General features: G+C 44.8%; 2 protein-coding genes across 2 annotated transcripts in view; one reads left to right on the forward strand and one right to left on the reverse strand.

Moving 5' to 3' along the window:
- LOC309564374 (uncharacterized protein) overlaps positions 1-26,887 on the forward strand; it is a 350,413-nt gene that overhangs the window by 106,882 nt on the left and 216,644 nt on the right. The gene's annotated exons all lie outside the window — the stretch shown is intronic.
- The window catches only part of LOC309563395 (uncharacterized protein), a gene marked incomplete at its 5' end in the record, with an annotated part of 136,683 nt that continues 124,410 nt past the window's right edge, over positions 14,615-26,887 (reverse strand). The window contains 6 exons of the mRNA XM_082267789.1: positions 14,615-15,766; positions 19,591-19,699; positions 19,931-20,028; positions 20,143-20,266; positions 20,353-20,532; positions 21,176-21,273. Coding sequence (XP_082123915.1) covers positions 14,634-15,766; positions 19,591-19,699; positions 19,931-20,028; positions 20,143-20,266; positions 20,353-20,532; positions 21,176-21,273 — 1,742 coding nt within the window. The 3' untranslated portion in view covers positions 14,615-14,633. The remainder of the gene's footprint in view (positions 15,767-19,590; positions 19,700-19,930; positions 20,029-20,142; positions 20,267-20,352; positions 20,533-21,175; positions 21,274-26,887) is intronic.

Here is a 26,887-nt window from a genome sequence, read left to right on the forward strand (position 1 = left end):
TGTGCAGAGGATTTTCCAATTGAGACAACAGGCTGTCACACATTTCTTCAAAGTGACCCCTGTTCCTTTTCCCAGAGATATCAATATCATTCACCAAACATTTCATATTCATAGGCAGATCTGAAGCATTTGCACTCATCAACTTCTTAAACTTTTCGCCCTCCTGAGCGAGTCGCAGTAAAGGCCTACTATTTGATTTGATATTCAGTTTATATTTCTTGCCAAACTCTTCACAGAAGTAGCCAACCAGAACATCATCAACTTTCCTTCCACCAACATAGGGGTCAAAGGCAACAACACAGTTGAACCCAGCGATCTGGGTGGTATCCATTATAGACCTCCTCTCTGCATCAGTGAAGAAGCATGGAACTGCAACACATTCTTTTACAGGTTTCTTCAATGCACTTTCTGCTGAACTATTTGACCGCTCAAGGTCACCTAGTTCTTTTTCTCTATCTGAATTCCACATGGAATGCATCTCAAGATCACGATCAAACTTCTGCCACCCGTCTTTCACCAGTTTCATTTTAGAAATATTCTCTGAAAGGCACTTGAAATTCATTTGCTTCACGTTTTCACCAACAGCCTTAGTTTTCTCCACTAGGTGGCGTTTGCTTTTTCCTCCCAGATTTATATCACTTGCTTTAGTTTTCTCCGCTTTAGTTTTCTCCACTAGGTTTTCAGCCTGAACTGAGAAATCATCACATTTCTTACACAACTCCTTTATTTGCTGAAGTTCTAATGATACATTTTCCAATGCTTGAAGTTTTTGAAGGAACGGTTTATTCCAAAGGGGTGATTCAAGCCACGTGTCATCACATTTCTGAGGCTCACTCAGGACAGACCCCAAAACACTGATCCTTTTAAAAACTGCATCAGGCACACTATCCCCTCTTTGGGACAGATCCTCTGTTGCCTGGAATTCCTCTTCCAGTTCCTGCAACGGAATCTTCATCTCTTCTACTTGCTGTTCTAAGGCTCGCTTAGACTTTTCTAGCTCCTGAACGCTTTTCACAACATCATCCTTGGAGCTGACCAATTCTTCCATTTCTGTACGCAGCTGTTTAACACTTTCTAGTTCAGCCTTACACTCTAGAGCTTCCTCCAAAGAGCGAGCCAAGAACAGGGCTTTGCTCTCGTTATCACGCACCTCCGTTTCTGCACGTGCGCGTTCTTCTGCATATTTTGCAGACACAGTCTTCTCTTCACCAAGCATCTGATCAAACTTCTTTTTCACATCTTCAACACACTGTAATGAACCAACGCTTTCTTCCATGCGTTTTTTCATATCCGCTATCTGAGCTTGCAATGTTGCGACTTGCTCTGATAGGTTTTTCTTTGCTTCCGCCTCCTCTTTTAATTGTTCCAGGAAGCCATTTTTCTCATCTTCCATTTGTTTGAGCTTTGTGCTAAAACTCAGCCTTTGACACCTCTCTTCCTGTAAGAGTTCCTGCGTGTCTTGCAGCTGCGATTCCAAGATAGAAAAATCTTCCGCAATTTCTCTAGATTTGCGGTCTGCTTGAGAAAGCCGATTTGTGACACTGTCCAACTCAACCTGCAATCGGTTTGCCTTCTCTGACAGCTTAGCACACAATCGGTCACCTTCTGACACCTTGACTTGCGATTCCAGAAGCTGTGCCTCTACTTTTTCCCTCTTATGTTCACAATCTCCTTTTCCCTGCATAAGAGCCTTCACCTCATTGGCTAGCATCTGGGAATAAGAATGTAATTCTGCCACACAGGCTTCTTTCTCCTTTAACTGCTGCTGGACACGTTGGGCTTCCCCTTTCCAACTTTCACAGTCTGCACGTAATTCATCTACCACATTGCTCAAAGTGGTGAGCTCATACACAGTACTCAGTAATTTAGCCTCTCTTTCACTTTTCTCTTTGTCGCTGAGAGACAATGTCGCTTTCAGAGCAACATTCTGTTCCTGCGACTCCTGCAGGTCTATTTTTGTAGCTCCCAAAGACTGAAGACTTTTTTCCAGCTGATTACGCAACTCCAACATATCAGCCATACTTTGCTTCTGCAAAGTCTGAATTTCACTTTCCTTTTCCATGAGGATGGTATCTTTCTCCATTATAGTCTCTCTGCGTTTTTGCAACTCGACCAAAAGAAGAGCAGTGGATTCTTCCCACTGTAACACATGAGACTTGAGTAGTTCATTCGTTTCCTGCAAGTTTCTATGCTCCATTTTAAGCAATTCCAAGGCTTGTTCCTTTTCTTCCATTTTCCGTTGCAAGGCATCCAACTTAGCCCTGCACACATACTCGGTTTCCTCCATACCGATGGCCTCCATTGGCTGCTGGCGTCTCTGTTTCCAGCCTGCCATGCTCTCTTGATGAGCCTTTTGTTGAGCTGCAAAGCTCTGCTGAAAATCCGCATTTGCCTGCTGTTGAGCTGTATTTGCTTGCTGTTGAGCTGCATTTGATATAATCAGATGTTTCAACATCTCCTCCATTTTGAGTTTACTTTTCATCTGAGCACACTGCGTCTCCATAGCGGTTTCATCAGTGTTGCTAGGGACAACAACCTTCCTCTTTAGTAGACTCTCTTTAGGCATGGATGGGGCTGGTTCAGACGGCAACATCCCCTCCATCCATAGAATCCGGTCTCTCATTTCATCTATCTTTGCATTCTTCAGGCGTTTGGACCGCCCCATCTTCAATAACTCCACAAACAAATTTTTCACAGTCCAGCAAACAATTTTCAGACCACTGTCTCTTCAACACATGTAGTTTTTCTCTCTCTTGCAGGATCTCTTTTCCTGCGCACACAGTTTGTGCAGTCACTTGCACCAGACACAACAAAGTTCATCAAAAAATTTTGAGACCCCTGTCTCTTTAAAACACTTTTTTTTTTTTTTTTTTCTGTCAGGATCTTCTCTCCTGCACACATAGATTGTGCAATCTCATGCACCAGACAAAGTTCATCAAACATTTGCACTTCCTTGCAGGGATCTTGCTGCTTCTGCCCACTGCATACCTCCACCATATGTGAGGGATTAGCTCGGTGGCGGGTGTGGATGACCCCTTGGGGGGTGTTTTTTCCCAGAGAGGTAGCCGACAAGTGCTTGCAAACAAACAGTGTGGTTTATTAAATGGTGTTTTCTTCACCAGGCTGTATGCAGCAAAACATCCAAAATAAAATAAAACAGAAAATAAATCCTTGCCTCTGTGGGCGGCTACCTTCTCACAACTGGAACCTGCCTAAGTGTCTGTCTCCAACCTACCGTCGGGCAGACTTCCTTGTCCTACAGCGGACACTCAATAGTCCTTTTATAATAGCTTCACAGGGCAACACAGTCCTTTTGTTTCTTTCACACAGAAACACTTCGTCTTCTCACCTTTGAGACGTATTCACCCTTGGTTACCGTCCCGGGCACACATCACTCCGGGGGGTCTTCTCCCAGGCCCACACATCCTGTCGGGAGGCACACGCTGACTGTCCTCCTGCTCCCAGCCCACATGGCTTCAGGATGCAGCTTCTGGAGGCAGCAAACAATAGGAATTTCTCTGAACAAATTATAGAGCCTTAACTCCCTCATTCTGAACAGGTGAAGGCCTTTCAACTTCCTGCTGGCTAGCTCTGTAGCCAACACCCTAAATTAATTAATGGACTTCTCAATCAGGTGGAAAATGTATCTCCTTCCTGTGACTACATTCCCAGATTTAGCTGACTTCCTGTCACACTATCTATCTATCGTATCTATCTATCGTATCTATCTATCTATCGTATCTATCTATCTATCTATCTATCTATCGTATCTATCTATCTATCGTATCTATCTATCTATCTATCTATCGTATCTATCTATCTATCGTATCTATCTATCTATCTATCTATCTATCTATCTATCTATCTATCTATCGTATCTATCTATCTATCTATCTATCTATCTATCTATCTATCTATCTATCTATCTATCTATCTATCTATCGTATCTATCTATCTATCGTATCTATCGTATCTATCTATCTATCTATCTATCTATCTATCTATCTATCGTATCTATCTATCTATCGTATCTATCTATCTATCTATCGTATCTATCTATCTATCTATCTATCTATCTATCTATCTATCTATCTATCTATCTATCTATCTATCTATCTATCGTATCTATCTATCGTATCTATCTATCTATCGTATCTATCTATCGTATCTATCTATCGTATCTATCTATCGTATCTATCTATCTATCTATCTATCTATCTATCTATCTATCTATCTATCTATCTATCTATCTATCTATCTATCTATCGTATCTATCTATCTAAAGGTCATGCAGAGCAGTAGAGTGACTACCTTGGCTCCCTCCATTGATACAGTACAGTCAGTGAGTGAGCATTGCCACCCTGGATCATAAAGTGCATTACTGGCAGGATCACCAGATGGAAACAAAGGGAAAAAAAAGCCTACAAAAGAAAACAAATGCAACCACCATATCTAAAGACAGATAAGCAGTAAGTGATTCTAGGCCTGGAATGTAAAGGTCTTATCCAGACTAAAGAAAACGTCTCTAATAAGAAAGAAAGGACAAACCTTAGTTGGATCCACTAGAAGTAATAGCAGACAATGCACTCACTTGGGTTTTGTGTATAATACTCACCTGTGTGGACCTCGGGAGGAATTTCCTCCTCCATACACGGCTCATCACACATCTCTTCTTCCAACTCATCGATTACTTCAATTTTAATTTGAATCATGTCTTCATCCTGAAAAAATAGACTTTATCTGATGAATAAAACCACAAAGTACCTTTTATTTGTGTTAGGACTATGCAGAAATCATTGGCTATAGTCATCTGGTGTTAGATGTTTATACCTGATCCTCCTGAGGGATCTCCTGATCTTCCTGTGTGGAGTCCCGGGAATACAGAGGACGGGGACATCTCTCTGGTGGGTTCCCATTACCGGGTCCATTGACCTGATGATGGTGAGGGATGGTGTGATCTTCTAGTGTGGAATCCCGGGAATACAGAGGACGGGGACATCTCTCTGCTGGGTTCCCATTACTGGATCCATCTGTAGGAAACACACACACTGACTGAATACATTGTTTCTATGTATTTATCAGATGATGGGGGATCTAGGTGGATCCTCCGTACTGCTCTCTCCTTTACAATAAAGTCTCCTCTTACCCGGTGATGTGAGGGGCGGCTGATTCTCCATCATGACGTCCTTGTAGAGATCCTTGTGTCCTTCTATATACTCCCACTCCTCCATGGAGAAATAGACAGTGACATCCTGACACCTTATAGGAACCTGACACACACAATGATACAGTCACCATCCAGACACATCCCTTGTCGGTTACTGGATAATGTCCCAGAATTCCCGGCACCGCTCACCTCTCCTGTCAGCAGATCAATGATCTTCTGGATGACTTCTAGGATCTTCTTCTCGTTTCTCCCAGATGTCAGGGAGAAAGTTTGAGGCACTGTGATGGTTACATGGTCACCAGACGTCACAGGAGGAAAACTCTGTAAAAAGAAACAGTCGTGTCATGTGACCTCCCAGAATCCTCCTCACCTCTCCGGTCAGCTCTGTGTTTTATTAATAGAGATAAGAGTGATGTCATGTGACCTCCCAGAATCCTCCTCACCTCTCCGGTCAGGTCTGTTTTATTAATAGAGATAAGAGTGATGTCATGTGACCTCCCAGAATCCTCCTCACCTCTCCGGTCAGGTCTGTGTTTTATTAATAGTGATAAGAGTGATGTCATGTGACCTCCCAGAATCCTCCTCACCTCTCCGGTCAGCTCTGTGTTTTATTAATAGAGATAAGAGTGATGTCATGTGACCTCCCAGAATCCCCCTCACCTCTCCGGTCAGCTCTGTGTTTTATTAATAGAGATAAGAGTGATGTCATGTGACCTCCCAGAATCCTCCTCACCTCTCCGGTCAGGTCTGTGTTTTATTAATAGTGATAAGAGTGATGTCATGTGACCTCCCAGAATCCTCCTCACCTCTCCGGTCAGCTCTGTGTTTTATTAATAGAGATAAGAGTGATGTCATGTGACCTCCCAGAATCCCCCTCACCTCTCCGGTCAGCTCTGTGTTTTATTAATAGAGATAAGAGTGATGTCATGTGACCTCCCAGAATCCTCCTCACCTCTCCGGTCAGCTCTGTGTTTTATTAATAGAGATAAGAGTGATGTCATGTGACCTCCCAGAATCCTCATCACCTCTCCGGTCAGCTCTGTGTTTTATTAATAGAGATAAGAGTGATGTCATGTGACCTCCCAGAATCCTCCTCACCTCTCCGGTCAGGTCTGTGTTTTATTAATAGAGATAAGAGTGATGTCATGTGACCTCCCAGAATCCCCCTCACCTCTCCGGTCAGCTCTGTGTTTTATTAATAGAGATAAGAGTGATGTCATGTGACCTCCCAGAATCCTCCTCACCTCTCCGGTCAGGTCTGTGTTTTATTAATAGTGATAAGAGTGATGTCATGTGACCTCCCAGAATCCTCCTCACCTCTCCGGTCAGCAGGTAGATGATCTCCAGGGTGAGGTTTATTATCTCAGCGGTGTGACTCCTGGGTTTCTCCATCTTTTACAATTCTGGTGACCTAGAAGAAAGATATTGCATTAAAAATTCAAAAGAATTAAAAAAACAACATGCTTGTCTTTTATAGAAATAGGGAGTTAGAGTGAGAGCAGCTGTAGTATTAAATTAAAGAAATAGAAAGTCATTACCAGCCCTGGTCACCCATCAGCAGTAATCTTGCCTCTTTGCTATTATTGTTCAAACCGGAAGTTGTTAATAAAGTTCAGCTAATATGCGGAGTCTGCGTTCCAAACTATGTGACCTGAAGCATTCTTTAGTGCTACGCTGCCATCTTGCGGCCAAATAAGAGAACGCATGCTGCCGCTAATGAGAGAAATAGAATATTGTTTCCCCATCTGATGTAGTGTACCGATCTGCCATCTAGTGGTCTGAAGGAGAACTGCAGCTTATAACTTGTTTCATAGTGCTGCTAGCTATGGTTTCACCAGGGAAAATGTTAATCTCTGGGAAACATAGGTGGTGGGGGAAGAAGGGGATAAAGGGCTTGTGGATAAAAGAGAAAGAGACAATGAAGCATCATATTATTTTTATTATGCATAACAATATATTATTATAAAAAAAAAATACTATATAAATATATATGAATTATATATATATATATATATATATATATATATATATATATATACATATATATATATATATATATATATATATATATATATATATATATATATATATATATATATATATATATATATAATATTATTTTAAAAAATATTATTATATAAATATATTATTATTATACAGAATTTATATAGCACCAACAGTTTACGCAGTGCTTTACAATCTTAAGGAAGGTACAGTACAATTACAGTACAATTCAATACAGAAGGAAAAGGAAGGCCCTGCTCATGGAGCTTACAATCTAAAGGGAGGGGGATTATATTATATTCTGTAATGCAATATAAAAATATAAATATATATTCTATAATGTAATATAAAAATATACAGAAATTGCTCAAAAAATAAAAAACACATGAGATCTCAATGGGGAAAAATATCATGCTGGATATCTATACTGGTATGGACTGGGTAATGTGTTAGGATCTATACTGGTATGGACTGGGTAATGTGTTAGGATCTATACTTGTATGGACTGAGGAATGTGTTAGGATCTATACTGGTATGGACTGGATAATGTGTTAGGATCTATACTGGTATGGACTGGGGAATTTGTTAGGATCTATACTGGTATGGACTGGATAATGTGTTAGGATCTATACTGGTATGGACTGGGTAATGTGTTAGGATCTATACTGGTATGGACTGGGTAATGTGTAAGGATCTATACTGGTATGGACTGGGTAATGTGTTAGGATCTATACTGGTATGGACTGGGTAATGTATTAGGATCCATACTGGTATGGACTGGGTAATGTGTTAGGATCTATACTGGTATGGACTGGGTAATGTGTTAGAATCTATACTGGTATGGACTGGGGAATGTGTTAGGATCTATACTGGTACGGACTGGATAATGTGTTAGGATCTATACTGGTACAGACTGGGTAATGTGTTAGGATCTATACTGGTATGGACTGGGTAATGTGTAAGGATCTATACTGGTATGGACTGGGTAATGTGTTAGGATCTATACTGGTGTGGACTGGGTAATGTGTTAGGATCTATACTGGTATGGACTGGGTAATGTGTTAGGATCTATACTTGTATGGACTGAGGAATGTGTTAGGATCTATACTGGTATGGACTGGATAATGTGTTAGGATCTATACTGGTATGGACTGGGGAATGTGTTAGGATCTATACTGGTATGGACTGGGTAATGTTTTAGGATCTATACTGGTATGGACTGGGTAATGTGTTAGGATCTATACTGGTATGGACTGGGTAATGTGTTAGGATCTATACTTGTATGGACTGAGGAATGTGTTAGGATCTATACTGGTATGGACTGGATAATGTGTTAGGATCTATACTGGTATGGATTGGGGAATGTGTTAGGAATGGATCTATACTGGTATGGACTGGGCAATGTGTTAGGATCTATACTGGAATGGACTGGGTAATGTGTTAGGATCTATACTGGTATGGACTGGATAATGTGTTAGGATCTATACTGGTATGGACTGGGTAATGTGTCAGGAAGGAAAGGATGCCACATTGTTTGATGGAAATTAATATTATCGCCCTACAGAGGGATGAATTCAAAGACATTGCGAAAATTAAAGTGAAAAAACAATGCAGCAGGCTAGTCCATTTTGCTGAAATCTCATTGCAGCAACTCAGAATGGTACTCAGTAGTTTGTATGGCCACCATGTGCTTTTATGCATGCCTGACAACGTCGGGGCATGCTCCTATTGAGACGGCGGATGGTGTCCTGGGGTATTTCCTCCCAGATCTGGACCAGGGCATCGTTGAGCTCCTGAACAGACTGAGGTGCAACCTGGATGGACTGAAACCTAATGTCCCAGAGGTGTTCTATTGGATTTAGGTCAGGCGAGAGTGGGGGCCATTCAATGGTATCAATTCCTTCATCCTCCAGGATCCTGGATATGTGCGTCCCTCCATGGATATGTCTCCCCAGGCCATCACTGACCCACCACCAAACTGGTCATGCCGAGCGATGTTACAGGCAGCATAATGTTCTCCACGACTTCTCCAGACCCTTTCACGTCTGTCCCATGTGCTCAGGGTGAACCTGCTCTCATCTGTGAAAATCACAGTGTGTCAGTGGAGGACCTGCAAATTCTGGTGTTCAATGGCAAATGCCAGTCAAGCTCCACCATGCTGGGCAGTGAGCACAGCTCCCACTAGAGGACGTCAGGCCCTTAGGCCCCCCTCCTGAAGTCTGTGTCTGATTGTTTGGTCAGAGACTTTCACACCAGTGTCCTGCTGGAGGTCATTTTGTAGGGCTCTGGCAGAGCTCATCCTGTTCCTCCTTGCACAAAGGAGCAGATACCGGCTCTGCTGATGGGTTGAGGACCTTCTACAGCCCTGTCCAGCTCTCCTAGAGTAACTGCCTGTCTCCTGGAATCTCCTCCATGCTCTTGAGACTATGCTGGGAGACACAGCAAACCTTCTGGCAATGGGACGTATTGATGTGCCATCCTGGAGGAGTTGGACTGACTGTGCAACCTCTATAGCAGTTGTCTCCATACTGCGGCCCGGGGGCAAGTTGCGGCTCTTTGCTTGCCTTTATCTGGCCCTTGGGGCACTGTTACTTCCACTGATACCAATGATGGGGCACTATTCCTCCCACTGACACCGATGATGGGACACTATTCCTCCCACTGATACCAATGATGGGGCACTATTCCTCCCACTGATACCAATGATGGGGCACTATTCCTCCCACTGACACCAATGATGGGGCACTATTCCTCCAACTGATACCAATGATGGGGCACTATTCCTCCAACTGATACCAATGATGGGGCACTATTCCTCCAACTGATACCAATGATGAGGCACTATTCCTCCCACTGATACCAATGATGAGGCACTATTCCTCCCACTGATACCAATGATGGGGCACTATTCCTTCCACTGACACCAATGATGGGGCACTATTCCTCCCACTGACACCAATGATGGGGCACTATTCCTCCCACTGACACTAATGATGAGGCACTATTCCTCCCACTGATACCAATGATGGGGCACTATTCCTTCCACTGACACCAATGATGGGGCACTATTCCTCCCACTGACACCAATGATGGGGCACTATTCCTCCCACTTATACCAATGATGGGGCATTGTTACAGAAGCCAGAACATTTTCTACTCCCACTGCCAAGTCTGAAGGACAGTAAACTGGCCCTTTGTTTAGAAAATCTAGAGACCTCCTGCTCTATAGGGTCCAGGTATCGCCTTGTGCTACCAGTAGTGACACTGACTCTAGCCAAATGCAAAACTAGTGAAAAACAGTCTAAATAGATCAGTAGGGAAAAAAATGTCAGTGGCCTCCACCTGTAAACCTCCTTTTTGGAGGTTGTCTCATCGTTGCCCATCTAGTGCACCTGTTGGTAATTTCATTAACACCAAAGCAGATGAAACTGATTACCAACCTCCTCTGCTACTTAACTGACCAGATCGAAATCCTAGGAGTTTAATTGACTTGATGTTATACTCTGATTAAAAAGTGTTCCTTTCATTTTTTTTTTTTTTGAGCAGTGTATATATTTTATAATGTAATATAAAAATATAAATATATAATATTATATAATGTAATATAAAAATATAAATATATAATATTATATATTGTAATATAAATATATAATATTATATAATGTAATATAAATATATAATATTATATAATGCAATATAAAAATATAAATATATAGTATTATAAATTGTAATAAAAATATATAATATTATATAATGTAATATAAATATATAATATTATATAATGCAATATAAATATATAATATTATATAATGTAATGTAAATATATAATATTATATAATGTAATATAAAAATATAAATATATAATATTATATAATGTAATATAAAAATATAAATATATAATATTATATATTGTAATATAAATATATAATATTATATAATGTAATATAAATATATAATATTATATAATGCAATATAAAAATATAAATATATAATATTATATATTGTAATATAAATATATAATATTATATGATGTAATATAAATATATAATATTATATAATGCAATATAAATATATAATATTATATAATGTAATGTAAATATATAATATTATATAATGTAATATAAAAATATAAATATATAATATTATATAATGTAATATAAAAATATAAATATATAATATTATATATTGTAATATAAATATATAATATTATATAATGTAATATAAATATATAATATTATATAATGCAATATAAAAATATAAATATATAATATTATATATTGTAATATAAATATATAATATTATATGATGTAATATAAATATATAATATTATATAATGCAATATAAATATATAATATTATATAATGCAATATAAATATATAATATTATATAATGTAATGTAAATATATAATATTATATAATGTAATATAAAAATATAAATATATAATATTATATATTGTAATATAAATATATAATTTTATATAATGTGATATAAAAAAATAAATAAAATGTTAGTAAAAAGTTTGTTATGGTATAAAATTATATGCTGACCATACTATCTTGAAAGATTGTTCTGTAACTTGCATTATAAAGCCTTCCATCTACTACCTTTTTTAAAACATTATACCTTTTTTTTTTTTATAAGATATGTCAGGAATATATTCATGCAAACTTTAATGGAAAGATTTTACTTTTTTAAATTTTTCTCAGTTTAAGACACAGATGAAATCATAAAATGTGACACTGGAGTATTGTGTTATAATTGGCTTACCTCTACATAGGCTCCTCCCCCCTTCGATCCATCATGAATGCTGCCGCCAGACTCATCTACATTACCAATCGCTCAGTGTCCGCTGCTCCTCTCTGCCAATCCCTCCACTGGCTTCCGCTCACCCAACAAATTAAATTCAAAACACTAACAACATCTTACAAAGCCATCCACAGTTTAGCCCCCAGCTACATCACTAGTCTAGTCTCCAAATACCAACCTAATCGCTCTCTTCGTTCCTCTCAAAGCCTCCTGCTCTATAGCCACCTCCTCCCATACTCACCTCCAGGACTTTTCCAGAGTCTCTCCCATCCTATGGAACACCTTACCCCAATCTGTTCGATTATGTCCTACTCTATTAGATTTTAGACGTTCCCTAAAAACCCTCCTCTTCAGAGAAGCCTATCCTACCCATCACTGAAAACCCTCCTCTTCAGAGAAGCCTATCCTACCCATCTCTGAAAACCCTTCTCTTCAGAAAAGCCTATCCGACCCATCCCTGAAAACCCTCCTCTTCAGAGAAGCCTATCCTACCCATCACTGAAAACCCTCCTGTTCAGAGAAGCCTATCCGACCCATCCCTGAAAACCCTCCTCTTCAGAGAAGCCTATCCGACCCATCCTTGAAAACCCTCCTCTTCAGAGAAGCCTATCCTACCCATCACTGAAAACCCTCCTCTTCAGAGAAGCCTATCCTACCCATCACTGAAAACCCTCCTCTTCAGAGAAGCCTATCCTACCCATCTCTGAAAACCCTTCTCTTCAGAGAAGCCTATCCGACCCATCCCTGAAAACCCTCCTCTTCAGAGAAGCCTATCCTACCCATCCCTGAAAATCCTCCTCTTCAGAGAAGCCTATCTTACCCATCCCTGAATACCCTCCTCTTCAGAGAAGCCTATCCTACCCATCTCTGAAAGCCCTCCTCTTCAGAGAAGCCTATCCTACCCATCCCTGAAAACCCTCCTCTACAGAGAAGCCTCTCCTACCCTTCTCTGAAAACCCCCCTCCGCTGAGAAGCCTATCCTACCCACACCTAACAACCATACTTCCATTTTTTCCATCAGCCCATCCCCCCACCGTTATTGCCTTTTGTTTCACTTGACCCTCTCTTCTAGATTGTAAGCTGTAGGGATCGGGGGCCCTCTAATTCCTCCTGCATTGAATTGTATTGTAACTGTATTGTCTTCCCTCATTTTGTAAAGCGCTGCGCAAACTGTTGGCGCTATATAAATCCTGTATGTAGCACCCTCCTAGGTAGGTGCTAGTGAGTGAGTATAGTTTTGAGCTCTGTCTGCTTACCAGAGGGGCTGCAGGTAAATCTTTATTGTTCTCTGCCTACCAGAGAGCAGGATCTTTTAGTGAGGTCTGCTCATTGTGCTCAGTATGCGATTCATTCGGTCTGCAGAGTGTTTCACGCTGGTCCAATAGGGAGGCATGTTGGACAGTGGAAGGAAACCTGACCAATGGGTGCATAGGCTTTTGATACAGTCCTGATGATTGGCAGAGGGCAGGTCACCTCAGTGCTTGCTGGGATACTGTATAAAAGCCAGGAGCACATGTCCTCGGGGTCCTAGGGGTTTTCTAATAATCTAATAAGAAAGCCTAGCAATAGTTCTGCACTTATTGACTGAAAAATTATATATCTAGAGAAAGCTGAGTGTTCTTTATCTGACTTCATTCAGCTATTCTTGAGAAATCCGGTATCCAGATTTGTTTTATTTTTTTTTACATAGAAACGTGTGCTGGGTTTTCTAATAAGAAAGCCTAGCACTAGCTCTGCACTTATTAACTGAAAAGTGAGATATCTACGGAAAGCTGAATGTTGTTTGAATTCACTCACCTATGCTTGAGTAATCCAATATCCTGTTTTTTTTTCCATAGAAACAGGTGTGCTGGGTTTTCTAATAATCTAATAAGAAAGCCCAGCACTAGTTCTGCACTTATTCCCTGAAAAATGAGATATGTAGGGAAAGGGGGGTGTTGACTTCCTTCAGCTATGCGCGAGTAATCCGGTATCCTGTTATTCAGGTCAATTCAAAATGCTGGCTATTAATAGTACAGTAGTAAATAAACCCAATGTTCCCTTTTTCCAAATTATGTGCAGTGGTTCCTACTTTCCTGGCCAAAAACATCATATTTTTAAAATTGTGTATACATGTATATACATACAGTATACAGTATATATTATGTATGTATGTCTGTATAAAAGGTTTAGCTTACATGTGGTGCATTTCAGAAGGAAACTATTTTGTTACATGAATTTGTTTATAGAGCTCAGTAGCTCAAGCTGATTTTTTATATACACTCTGAATGAGTCAAAACAGAGTCAGATAAGAGTCAGTAAAAATCAGCTTGAGCTACTGAGCTCTTTAAACAGTTGCTACCCTATGGAATACCTGGCATTGAGCTGATAACACATGCCATCTCCTGGCTCCTGGGTGTTTATAGCATTATCATCTTTATTTGCAGGTCACTGTAATTTATGCTCGGGGTCCAAAAGACAGCATGGGTTATTAATGCCAGGACATGGCAGCAACCGTAAGAACTCAGGGGGAGGGGCCCCTAAGTTCTGACTCCCAACAACACATCTACAAACCGAGGAAGGGTATGAAACCTCCATAGGGAAGGTGGAGGACACCTTAAAGGAGCGCACACAAACCAGTACAGGAATATTTTACAAAATTGGACTTTATTTTGGTTAAAAATTAAATGTCTGACCCACAGGATTTCCGCTGTCTAATAATTCATTTGAGTACAAAAACTTCTGTTCTCTCGGTTCCAAAAGATGGCTCCCTCCAGCGTGTGTCTGTTCGTGTTTGGTGAGGTGATATCTGAATGTGAAACACTTTCCGCACTCCACGCAGGAGAACGGTTTACTGTGAACCCTCCGGTGGCTGTTGAGCAGAGACTTATTGGCAAAGCATTTCCCACACACCGAACACGGGAACGGCTTATAGTCGGAGTGAAGCTTCAGGTGGCGGTTGAGAACGGACTTGGAGGTGTAAAATTTCCCGCATTCCGGGCAAGAAAACGGCTTATAGTCCGAGAAAACTCGCTCGTGATGCCGATAGAGGACTACCTGATCCCCAAAACTCTTCCCACCTTCGGGACAGGAATATGGTTTCTCCTCGGCGTGAAGTCTCTCATGATTCAGAAGACAGCTCTTCCCCGAAAGGCATTCGCCACATTCAGAACATTCGAGCAGACCTTCGCTGGAGTGAACCCTCTGATGCTCGGCGCTTTGGTTAAACCTCGCCCTGCCCTCGGTAGATTGGTAAGGTTGGTCTTTGCTGTGAGTGAGCCGATGCCTGAAGAGATTGGACTCCACCGTAAAACATCTTCCGCACTCAAAACAAACGTGCGTCAGCTTGACGATGTCCGTCCTCCTGGGTTGAGGGAGACCTTCGTGCTGCGTCAGGCTTCTCCCACAATCCGGACATAAAAACGGCACTTTGGGTGTGATTGACTTCTGCTGGCCAGGAGGTAGTTTCAGTAAGAACCATTTTGCGCACGCCGAACAAAAAAAAGGTTCGACGACACCGTGAGTTTGGGTATCGGCAGTGTCGACAAGCACCAGGCCGTAGGCTGAGGTATTGGGTGATCTGCTTGCTCTGGAAAGTCCAGGATCGATGTCCGGGGAAAGATTATACAATCTGTCCGGATAAGATTCCTCAGTATTAGAGGGATCCGGTGATCTATCCACACTATGAAATCCTGGATGAAGGTCGTTGCTAAAGGAGTCTTCTCCTGGAGAACCATCGACAAGGTCATCGTACTCTGGAGTGGAGGAACGATGTTCCTCTGAGCTCTTGCTCATCCTCTGTTCACCTCCTGGAAATAAAACGATTGATTATTCTATTTTTTGGATTTATTTTTTTTATTACTCACCTGGGCTGATCTCCCTACTCTCCTTACACAACTCATCACCCGTCATCTCATAACCTTTATCTCTTCTTCATCTATAGCTTCATATTCTAAGAATGTGTTCTAGGACACCGATAAAAAAAAAAAAAAAAAAGACATCCAAGAGGTGCAGAGACTCAGATTTAGCCACACCAAAAGATAAGAGAGTCTGATTTAATTTCCTGGTATTGTGCACCAATGGTACCAATGCGTTTCCGGCGGTCAAAGAAACTACCCCTTCATCAGGGCTTTAGTTAAAGATGAGAACCGCAAGAGTGTTCATGAGGATGCTGGTGAGTAACTCTTCTAATCCACCAATCAGCTTCCCTGCACAGAGTTAGACAGGAAAGCCTTACTTTGAGTCCAAATAAGGTTCTCATCTTTAACCACTTCAATACTGGGCACTTCCACCCCTTCCTGCCACCCCAATACCGGGCACTTCCACCCCCTTCCTGACCCCCAATACCTGGGCACTTCCACCCTTTCCTGCCTCCCAATACCGGGCACTTCTATTCCTTCCTGCCCCCCATTACAGGGCACTTCCATCCCTTCCTGCCCCCCAGTACTGGGCACTTCCATCTCCTTTGTGCCCCCCCAATACCAGACACTTATAACCCCTTCCTGCCCCCCTATACTGGGCACTTCCATCCCTTCCTGCCCCCCAGTACCGGACACTTCCATCCCTTCCTGTCCCCCAATACCAGGCACTTCCATCCCCTTCCTGCCCCCCAATACCGGGCACTTCAATCCCCTTCCTGCCCCCCAATACTGTGCACTTCCATCCCATTCCTGCCCCCCAATACTGGACACTTCCATCCCTTCCTGCCCCCCCAATACCAGGCATTTTTTCCCCCTTCCTGCCCCCCCCAATACTGGGCACTTCCATCCCTTCCTGCCCCCCAGTACCGGACACTTCCATCCCTTCCTGTCCCCCAATACCAGGCACTTCCATCCCCTTCCTGCCCCCCCATACCGGGCACTTCAATCCCCTTCCTGCCCCCAATACTGTGCACTTCCATCCCATTCCTGCCCCCCAATACTGGACACTTCCATCCCTTCCTGCCCCCCCAATACCAGGCATTTTTGCCCCCTTCCTGCCCCCCCAATACTGGGCACTTCCATCCCTTCCTGACCCCCAATACCAGGCATTTTTGCCCCCTTCCTGCCCCCCCAATACTGGGCACTTCCATCCCTTCCTGCCCCCCAATACCAGGCATTTTTGCCCCCTTCCTGCCCCCCCCCCAATACTGGGCACTTCCATCCCTTCCTGCCCCCCAATACCAGGCACTTTTTGCCCCCTTCCTGCCCAGGCCAATTTTTAGCTTACAGCGCAGTCACACTTTGAATGACAATTGTGTACTCATATACATTGTTTTCATTTTCTTCCCCCATAAGAGCTTTCTTTTAGTGGTATTTAATCACCCAGGGAGGCGACGGGAGGGGGGTGGATGTCTCCTCCTTTTGCCTGTAAAAGCAATCCAGTGGCTGATAAGCCGCTAGGATGGCTTTTACATTACAGGGAATTGCTGGCTGAAAAGAAGATATCTGGATGATGCCTGTAGCTGCAGGAATCATCCCGGTATAACCACGGAAAGTCAAGAACATCCAACCAGAAGTGGTTAACTGAAGCCCTGATGAAGGGGGGAGTTCTTCTGACCTTCGAAACTCGTTGGATCTCTTTTAGCACAATACCAATAAATTAAATTGGACTCTTATCTTTTGGTCTGGTGTTTCTTCCATGTATGCATGTTTTATTGTTTTTTCTTCTGGGTCACCGGCAGAAAGACAGAAGAAATGTTTTCACTCTTGCTTTGGTCTTTTCCCGTCTGTAGCTCCTCCTCCGTTCAGCTCGTCGGTCAAAGTAGAACCTCACCCTGTAGCTCCTACTCCGTTCAGCTCGTCGGTCAAAGAAGAACCTCACCCTGTAGCTCCTACTCCGTTCAGCTCGTCGGTCAAAGTAGAACCTCACCCTGTAGCTCCTACTCCGTTCAGCTCGTCGGTCAAAGTAGAACCTCACCCTGTAGCTCCTACTCCGTTCAGCTCGTCGGTCAAAGTAGAACCTCACCCTGTAGCTCCTACTCCGTTCAGCTCGTCGGTCAAAGTAGAACCTCACCCTGTAGCTCCTACTCCGTTCAGCTCGTCGGTCAAAGTAGAACCTCACCCTGTAGCTCCTACTCCGTTCAGCTCGTCGGTCAAAGTAGAACCTCACCCTGTAGCTCCTACTCCGTTCAGCTCGTCTGTCAAAGTAGAACCTCACCCTGTAGCTCCTACTCCGTTCAGCTCGTTGGTCAAAGTAGAACCTCACCCTGTAGCTCCTACTCCGTTCAGCTCGTTGGTCAAAGTAGAACCTCACCCTGTAGCTCCTACTCCGTTCAGCTCATCAGTCAAAGTAGAACCTCACCCTGTAGCCCCTACTCCGTTCAGCTCGTCGGTCAAAGTAGAACCTCACCCTGTAGCTCCTACTCCGTTCAGCTCGTTGGTCAAAGTAGAACCTCACCCTGTAGCTCCTACTCCGTTCAGCTCATCGGTCAAAGTAGAACCTCACCCTGTAGCCCCTACTCCGTTCAGCTCGTCGGTCAAAGTAGAACCTCACCCTGTAGCTCCTACTCCGTTCAGCTCATCAGTCAAAGTAGAACCTCACCCTGTAGCCCCTACTCCGTTCAGCTCGTCGGTCAAAGTAGAACCTCACCCTGTAGCTCCTACTCCGTTCAGCTCGTTGGTCAAAGTAGAACCTCACCCTGTAGCTCCTACTCCGTTCAGCTCATCGGTCAAAGTAGAACCTCACCCTGTAGCCCCTACTCCGTTCAGCTCATCGGTCAAAGTAGAACCTCACCCTGTAGCTCCTACTCCGTTCAGCTCGTCGGTCAAAGAAGAACCTCACCCTGTAGCTCCTACTCCGTTCAGCTCGTCGGTCAAAATAGAACCTCACCCTGTAGCTCCTACTCCGTTCAGCTCGTCGGTCAAAGTAGAACCTCACCCTGTAGCTCCTACTCCGTTCAGCTCGTCGGTCAAAGTAGAACCTCACCCTGTAGCTCCTACTCCGTTCAGCTCGTCGGTCAAAGTAGAACCTCACCCTGTAGCTCCTACTCCGTTCAGCTCGTCGGTCAAAGTAGAACCTCACCCTGTAGCTCCTACTCCGTTCAGCTCGTCGGTCAAAGTAGAACCTCACCCTGTAGCTCCTACTCCGTTCAGCTCGTCGGTCAAAGTAGAACCTCACCCTGTAGCTCCTACTCCGTTCAGCTCGTCGGTCACAGTAGAACCTCACCCTGTAGCTCCTACTCCGTTCAGCTCGTCTGTCAAAGTAGAACCTCACCCTGTAGCTCCTACTCCATCAGCTCGTTGGTCAAAGTAGAACCTCACCCTGTAGCTTCTACTCCCTTCAGCTCGTCGGTCAAAGTAGAACCTCACCCTGTAGCTCCTACTCCGTTCAGCTCGTCAGTCAAAGTAGAACCTCACCCTTTAGCTCCTACTCCGTTCAGCTCATCGGTCAAAGTAGAACCTCACCCTGTAGCTCCTACTCCGTTCAGCCCGTCGGTCAAAGTAGAACCTCACCCTGTAGCTCCTACTCCATTCAGCTCGTCGGTCAAAGTAGAACCTCACCCTGTAGCTCCTACTCCGTTCAGCCCGTCGGTCAAAGTAGAACCTCACCCTAGAGGTCCCCAAATGGTACCACATCTTACCTGTACTGATCTTTCCCTCTGCCCCAAGAAGAGATCTGGGATTCTTCTCTGGATTGAGTGTTTAGTACTCACCTGTTCTGATCTCTGGAGGGATCTCCTCCTTTTTTGTATATTGCCCATCATCCCTCACATACAGCTCTTCTTCATCACTTTCCACTTTAACAACAATCAAGTGGTCCGCCTGCATCATAAAAAGGAAAAAAAAAAGAAACGTATTGTTATCCAACATTATTAGTGGGACTCCATCAGATTTGGCTCCATGGTCTCTGTACAGATCACATTGTGGTGGTTGGAGATGGTCAAAGGAAGGTGGGATGTTGGCCCTTTTCTGGATGTATTAATATGTTGCCTGGACCTCAGCGATCTTCTTGGACAGGTAAAGGTGGATCACAAGAGGAAGGATTCCACCTACCTCATAATCCTGAGGGTCCTTGTGATGTTCCTGTGTGGGTTCCCGGGAATACAGAGGACGGGGACATCTCTCTGGTGGGTTCCCATTACTGGATCCATCTGTAGGAAACACACACTGACTGAATACATTGTTTCTATGTGTTTATCAGATGATGGGGGATCTAGGTGGACCCTCCGTACTGCTCTCTCCTTTACAATAAAGTCTCCTCTTACCCGGTGATGTGAGGGGCGGCTGATTCTCCATCATGACGTCCTTGTAGAGATCCTTGTGTCCTTCTATATACTCCCACTCCTCCATGGAGAAATAGACAGTGACATCCTGACACCTTATAGGAACCTGACACACACAATGATACAGTCACCATCCAGACACATCCCTTGTCTGTTACTGGATAATGTCCCAGAATTCCCGGCACCGCTCACCTCTCCTGTCAGCAGCTCAATGATCTTCTGGGTGACTTCTAGGATCTTCTTGTCGTTTCTCCCAGGTGCCAGCAGGGGAGGTGAAGGTCCTGTGAAAGGGCTTTGGGTCCTGCTCCATTTTCTAGACATAGGGGGATAGATGTCCCTCTCAAGAGATGAAGTCTTCACCAGCGAGTAATTCTAAATAAAAAGTAGCAATCAGAAAGGATGTCGCTATAATTTTCCCAGAATCCTCCTCACCTCTCCGGTCAGGTCTGTGTTTTATTAATAGAGATAAGAGAGATGTCATGTGACCTCCCAGAATCCTCCTCTCCTCTCCGGTCAGGTCTGTGTTTTATTAATAGAGATAAGAGTGATGTCATGTGACCTCCCAGAATCCTCCTCACCTCTCCGGTCAGCTCTGTGTTTTATAATTGGGATAAGAGTGATGTCATGTGACCTCCCAGAATCCTCCTCACCTCTCCGGTCAGGTCTGTGTTTTATTAATAGAGATGAGAGTGATGTCATGTGACCTCCCAGAATCCTCCTCACCTCTCCGGTCAGGTCTGTGTTTTATTAATAGAGATAAGAGAGATGTCATGTGACCTCCCAGAATCCTCCTCTCCTCTCCGGTCAGGTCTGTGTTTTATTAATAGAGATAAGAGTGATGTCATGTGACCTCCCAGAATCCTCCTCACCTCTCCGGTCAGGTCTGTGTTTTATTAATATTGATGAGAGTGATGTCATGTGACCTCCCAGAATCCTCCTCACCTCTCCGGTCAGGTCTGTGTTTTATTAATAGAGATAAGAGTGATGTCATGTGACCTCCCAGAATCCTCCTCACCTCTCCAGTCAGCAGATAGACGATCTCCAGGGTGAGGTCTAATATCGCATTGACGTGACTCTTAGTTTTCTCCATCTTCAGCGAGTCAGTCTGAAGATCTAAAGACAATTGCAACAATTGATCAAGAAAAAGGATCAGTCATGTGTGGACTGTGTGTGCCCAGACTGTGTGTGTGCCCGGACTGTGCGTGTGCCAAGACTGCGCGTGTTCCCAGACTGTGTGTGCCCGGACTATGTGTGCCCAGACTGTATGCGTTCCAGACTGAGTGTGTGCCCAAGACTGTGTGTGTGCCGGGACTGTGTGTGCCCGGACTGTGTGTTCCAGACTGTGTGTGCCCAGAATGTGTGTGTGTGCCCAGACTGTGTGCGTCTGCCTAGACTGTGTGTGCCCGGACTGTGTGTGTGCCCGGACTGTGTGCGTTCCAGACTGAGTGTGTGCCCAAGACTGTGTGTGTGCCGGGACTGTGTGTGTTCCGGACTGTGTGTGTGCCCAGACTGTGTGTGTGCCCAGACTGTATGTGTTCCCAGACTGTGTGTCTGCCCTGACTGTGTGTCTGCCCAGACTATGTGTGTTCCGAACTGTATGTGTGCCTAGACTGTGTGTGCCGTGCCCAGACTGTGTGTGTGCCGTGCCCAGACTGTGTGTGTGCCCAGACTGTGTGTGTGCCCAGACTGTGTGTGTGCCCGGACTGTGTGCCCAGACTGTGTGTGTTTCGGACTGTGTGTGTACTCAGACTGTATGTGTGCCCAGACTGTGTGTGTGCTCAGACTATGTGTGTTCCGGACTGTATGTGTACCCAGACTGTGTGCGCCCGGACTGTGTGTGTGCCCGGACTGTACGCGTGCCCAGTCTGTATGTGTGCACGGGCTGTGTGTGTGCCCAGACTGTGTGTGTTCCGGACTGTATGTGTGCCGAGACTGTGTGCGTGCCCAGACTGTATGTGTGCCAGGGCTGTGTGTGTGCCCAGACTGTGTATGTTCCGGAATGTATGTGTGCCCGGACTGTGTGTGTGCCCGGACTGTTTGTGTTCCAGACTGTGTGTGTGCCCAGAAAGTGTGTGTGTGCCCAGACTGTGTGTGTTCCGGACTGTGTGTGTGCCTGGACTGTGTGTGTTCCGGACTGTGTGCGTGCCCAGACTGTATGTGTGCCCAGACTGTGTGTCTGCCCAGACTTTGTATGGTCCTAACTGTATGTGTGCCTAGACTGTGTGTGTGTGCCCAGACTGTGTGCCCAGACTGTGTGTGTGTGCCCAGACTGTGTGTGTACCCAGACTGTGTGTGTTCCGGACTGTGTGTGTGTACTAAGACGGTATGTGTGCCCAGACTGTGCGTGTGCTCAGACTATGTGTGTTCCGGACTGTATGTGTGCCCAGACTGTGTGCGCCCCGACTGTGTGGGTGCCCGGACTGTATGTGTGCCCAGACTGTGTGGGTGCCCGGACTGTATGTGTGCCCAGACTGTGTGTGTCTGCATTGACTGTGTATCTGGCCTTTGTGCGTGCTCTAGTGTGTCTCCCTTGAATGTATGTATGCCCTTGACTGTACCTGTGTGCTCAAAGTGTGAGTCTGCCTTGACTATACAGTAGAAGTACCCAGACTGTATGTTTGCTCTAGGGGTGTGTGTATGTCTGCCTTGATTGTATGCGTGCCCGGACTTTGTGTGTATCCTAAGTGTGTGTGTGCTTTCACTATATGTGTGCCCAGACTATGTGTGTGCTCTAAGTGTACAGGTGCATCTCATAAAATTAGAATATCATCAAAAAGTTCATTTATTTCAGTAATTAAATTCAAAAAGTGAAACTCCTATATTTTATACAGATGCGTTACACACATTTGATGATTATGGCTTACAGCTGGTGAAGCCCCGAAATTTAGTATCTCAGAAAATTAGACCAATAAAAAAGGATTTTTAATACAGAAATGTTGTCTTAGTGAAAAGTCTGTCCATGTACAGTATAGGATGCACTCAATACCTGGTTGGGGCTCCTTCTGCATGAATTACTGCATCAATGCGGCGTGGCATGGAGGCGATCAGCCTATGGCACTGCTGAGGTGTTATGGAAGCCCACATTGCTTTGATAGCGGCCTTCAGCTCGTCTGCATTGTAGGGTCTGGTGTCTCTCATCTTCCTCTTGACAATACCCCACAGATTCTCTATGGGGTTTAGATCAGGCCCGTTTGCTTCCCAACCAAGCACAGTTATACCATGATCATGTGACCAGGTATTGGTAGTTTTGGCAGTGTGGGCAGTGCTGAGTCCTGCTGGAAAATGAAATCAGCATCTCCATAAAGCTGGAAGCAAGAAGTGCTCTAGAATTTTTCTGGTAGAGGGCTGCGCTGACTTTGGAAACAGTGGACCAACACCAGCAGATGACACGGCTCCCCAAATCATCACTGACTGTGAAAACTTCACACTGGACCTCATGCAACTTGAAGTCTGTGCCTCTCCACTCCTCCTCCTCCAGACTCTGGGACCCTGATCTCCAAATGAAATGCAAAGTTTCCACAGTCAGGGATGATTTGGGGGCCATGCCATCCGCTGGTGTTGGTCCACTGTGCTTTATCAAGTCCAAAGTCAATGCAGTCAAAACTCTAGAGCACTTCGTGCTTCCCTCTGCTGACCTTGCGACTTCACCGCCGGTTCCCTTAGCCAAGATGCAGCAGCACCCGAGAGCGGACTGAAAAATCGGCTTGGGTGAGGACATCACTAGGATCGTTGACAGGTAAGTGTCCTAATAGTAACCACTTGCCGACCGCTCACTGAGCTGCTACTGCGGCAAAGTGGCTCGTTATCGTCCAGCGACATAGACCTACGTCGCTGGACTCCTCCCCTTCTTGGCGGCACGCACGCGCCGCCGGAGGCTCACTCCCGCTGTATTCAGACACAGTGGGAGTCGGGCCAGGGGAGGAGCGGCGGTGATAACCGCCGCTCTTCCCCGATCGTCAGGGATCGAGTGAGGAAATCCGCCCGCTTGTGTAAACAAAGCGGGCGGATCTCCTATGTGACAGACAGTGACAGATAACAGGATTCAGCATAGCTGAACCTGCGATCTGTGTCTGTGTCACTCAGTCACCTCCCCCCACACACGTCAGTAAGCACCAGGCATACATTTAACCCCTTGATCACCCACAAAGTTAACCCCTTCCCTGCCAGTGTCATTTTTACAGTAACAGTGCATATGTATAGCACTGATTACTGCAGTAATGTCACTGGTACCCCCAAAAGTGTCAAAAATGTCAGTCAAGGGTCCGATCTGTCCGCCGCAATGTCGCAGTCCCGCAAAAAAAAAAAAATCGCAGATCGCCGTCATTATTAGTTTAAAAAAAAAAACAATAAAAATGACAGAAATTTCTCGTAGTTTGTAGCTGCGATAACTTTTGCGCAAACCAATCAAAATACGCTTATTGCGATTTTTTTTTACCAAAAATATGTAGCAGAAAACAAATTGGCCTAAAATGTTAAAAAATTGTGATTTTTACATTTTTTGGGGGGGAATTTCATATAAAAAAAATGTAAAAAGTATTGTTATTTTTTTCAAAATTGTCGCTCTTTTTTTTGTTTATAGCGCAAAAAGTAAAAATCGCACAGGTGATCAAATACCACCAAAAGAAAGCTCTGTTTGTGGGAAAAAAAGGACGTAAATTTCGAATGGGTATGGCGTTGCATGACCGCGCAATTGTCCGTTAAAGTAACGCAGTGCCGAATTGCAAAATATGGCCTGGTCAGGAAGGGGGTAAAATCTTCCAGTCTTAAAGCGGTTAAAAATACTCTCATTGAGAATTTTTTTGTCAAAGACATGTAGCTAAATACATTTTGGCCTAAATATATGACAAAAATTGAATATATTGGATATTTTTTAACTGTCAAAATAGAAAATGTCAATTTTTCCGCAAAATTTTCGCTCTTTTTATATTAATATCGCAAAAAATGAAAAGCGCAGAGGTGATCAAATACCACCAAAAGAAAGCTCTGTTTGTGGGAAAAAAAGGACGTAAATTTCGAATGGGTACGGCGTTGCATGACCGCGCAATTGTCAGTTAAATTCGCGAAGTGCCAAGTTGCAAAAAGTGGCCTGGACGTAAAGCAGGAAAATCCTCCGGTGGTAAAGTGGTTAAAAGTCAGCAGCTACAGTATTTGTAGTGGCTGACTTATTTTTTTCTGAAGGAGCCTAGGGCTCTGCTTTAACTGTATGTGTGCCGGGACTGTGTGTGCTCTAAGGAAGTGTGACTACATTGTCTGTATGTGTTCCCAGATTCTGTGACTGTGTGTGTGCACTTAGCATTTCTGTCTACCTTGACTGTACGTGTGCCCAGACTCTGTGTGTGCTCTGAATGTGTGTATGATTTCTGTGACTGTAGGTGTGCCAGGACCGCGTGTGTGCTCTAAGCGCCCCGGTATGACAACAAAGTAGGGAAAGGCGAAATCACAGGAAGGAGAAAATAATGGAGGTGAGTGGGGTGCAAACTGACAAGTAGAGCAGACAGAGAGGTGCTGCATGAGCCATGGCTGTGTGCGGATCCCTCCAGTGCTGCTCCCTGGAGAAGAGGAGAGCAGACAGAGAGGTGCTGCATGAGCCATGGCTGTGTGCGGATCCCTCCAGTGCTGCTTCCTGGAGAAGAGGAGGAGAGCAGACAGAGGGGTGCTGGATGAGCCATGGCTGTGTGCGGATCCCTCCAGTGCTGCTCCCTGGAGAAGAGCAGACAGAGAGGTGCTGCATGAGCCATGGCTGTGTGCGGATCCCTCCAGTGCTGCTGCCTGGAGAAGAGGAGGAGAGCAGAGAGAGAGGTGCTGCATGAGCCATGGCTGTGTGCGGATCCCTCCAGTGCTGCTGCCTGGAGAAGAGGAGGAGAGCAGACAGAGGGGTGCTGCATGAGCCATGGCTGTGTGCGGATCCCTCCAGTGCTGCTGCCTGGAGAAGAGGAGACAGAGGGGTGCTGGATGAGCCATGGCTGTGTGCGGATCCCTCCAGTGCTGCTGCCTGGAGAAGAGGAGGAGAGCAGAGAGAGAGGTGCTGCATGAGCCATGGCTGTGTGCGGATCCCTCCAGTGCTGCTGCCTGGAGAAGAGGAGGAGAGCAGACAGAGGGGTGCTGCATGAGCCATGGCTGTGTGCGGATCCCTCCAGTGCTGCTGCCTGGAGAAGAGGAGAGCAGACAGAGAGGTGCTGCATGAGCCATGACTCTGTGCGGATCCCTCCAGTGCTGCTCCCTGGAGAAGAGCAGACAGAGAGGTGCTGCATGAGCCATGGCTGTGTGCGGATCCCTCCAGTGCTGCTGCCTGGAGAAGAGGAGGAGAGCAGAGAGAGAGGTGCTGCATGAGCCATGGCTGTGTGCGGATCCCTCCAGTGCTGCTGCCTGGAGAAGAGGAGGAGAGCAGACAGAGGGGTGCTGCATGAGCCATGGCTGTGTGCGGATCCCTCCAGTGCTGCTGCCTGGAGAAGAGGAGACAGAGGGGTGCTGGATGAGCCATGGCTGTGTGCGGATCCCTCCAGTGCTGCTGCCTGGAGAAGAGGAGGAGAGCAGAGAGAGAGGTGCTGCATGAGCCATGGCTGTGTGCGGATCCCTCCAGTGCTGCTCCCTGGAGAAGAGGAGGAGAGCAGAGAGAGAGGTGCTGCATGAGCCATGGCTGTGTGCGGATCCCTCCAGTGCTGCTGCCTGGAGAAGAGGAGGAGAGCAGACAGAGGGGTGCTGCATGAGCCATGGCTGTGTGCGGATC

The sequence above is a fragment of the Pelophylax lessonae genome (assembly GCF_965119305.1).
Source record: "Pelophylax lessonae genome assembly, chromosome: 9".
Lineage (NCBI taxonomy): Eukaryota > Metazoa > Chordata > Amphibia > Anura > Ranidae > Pelophylax > Pelophylax lessonae.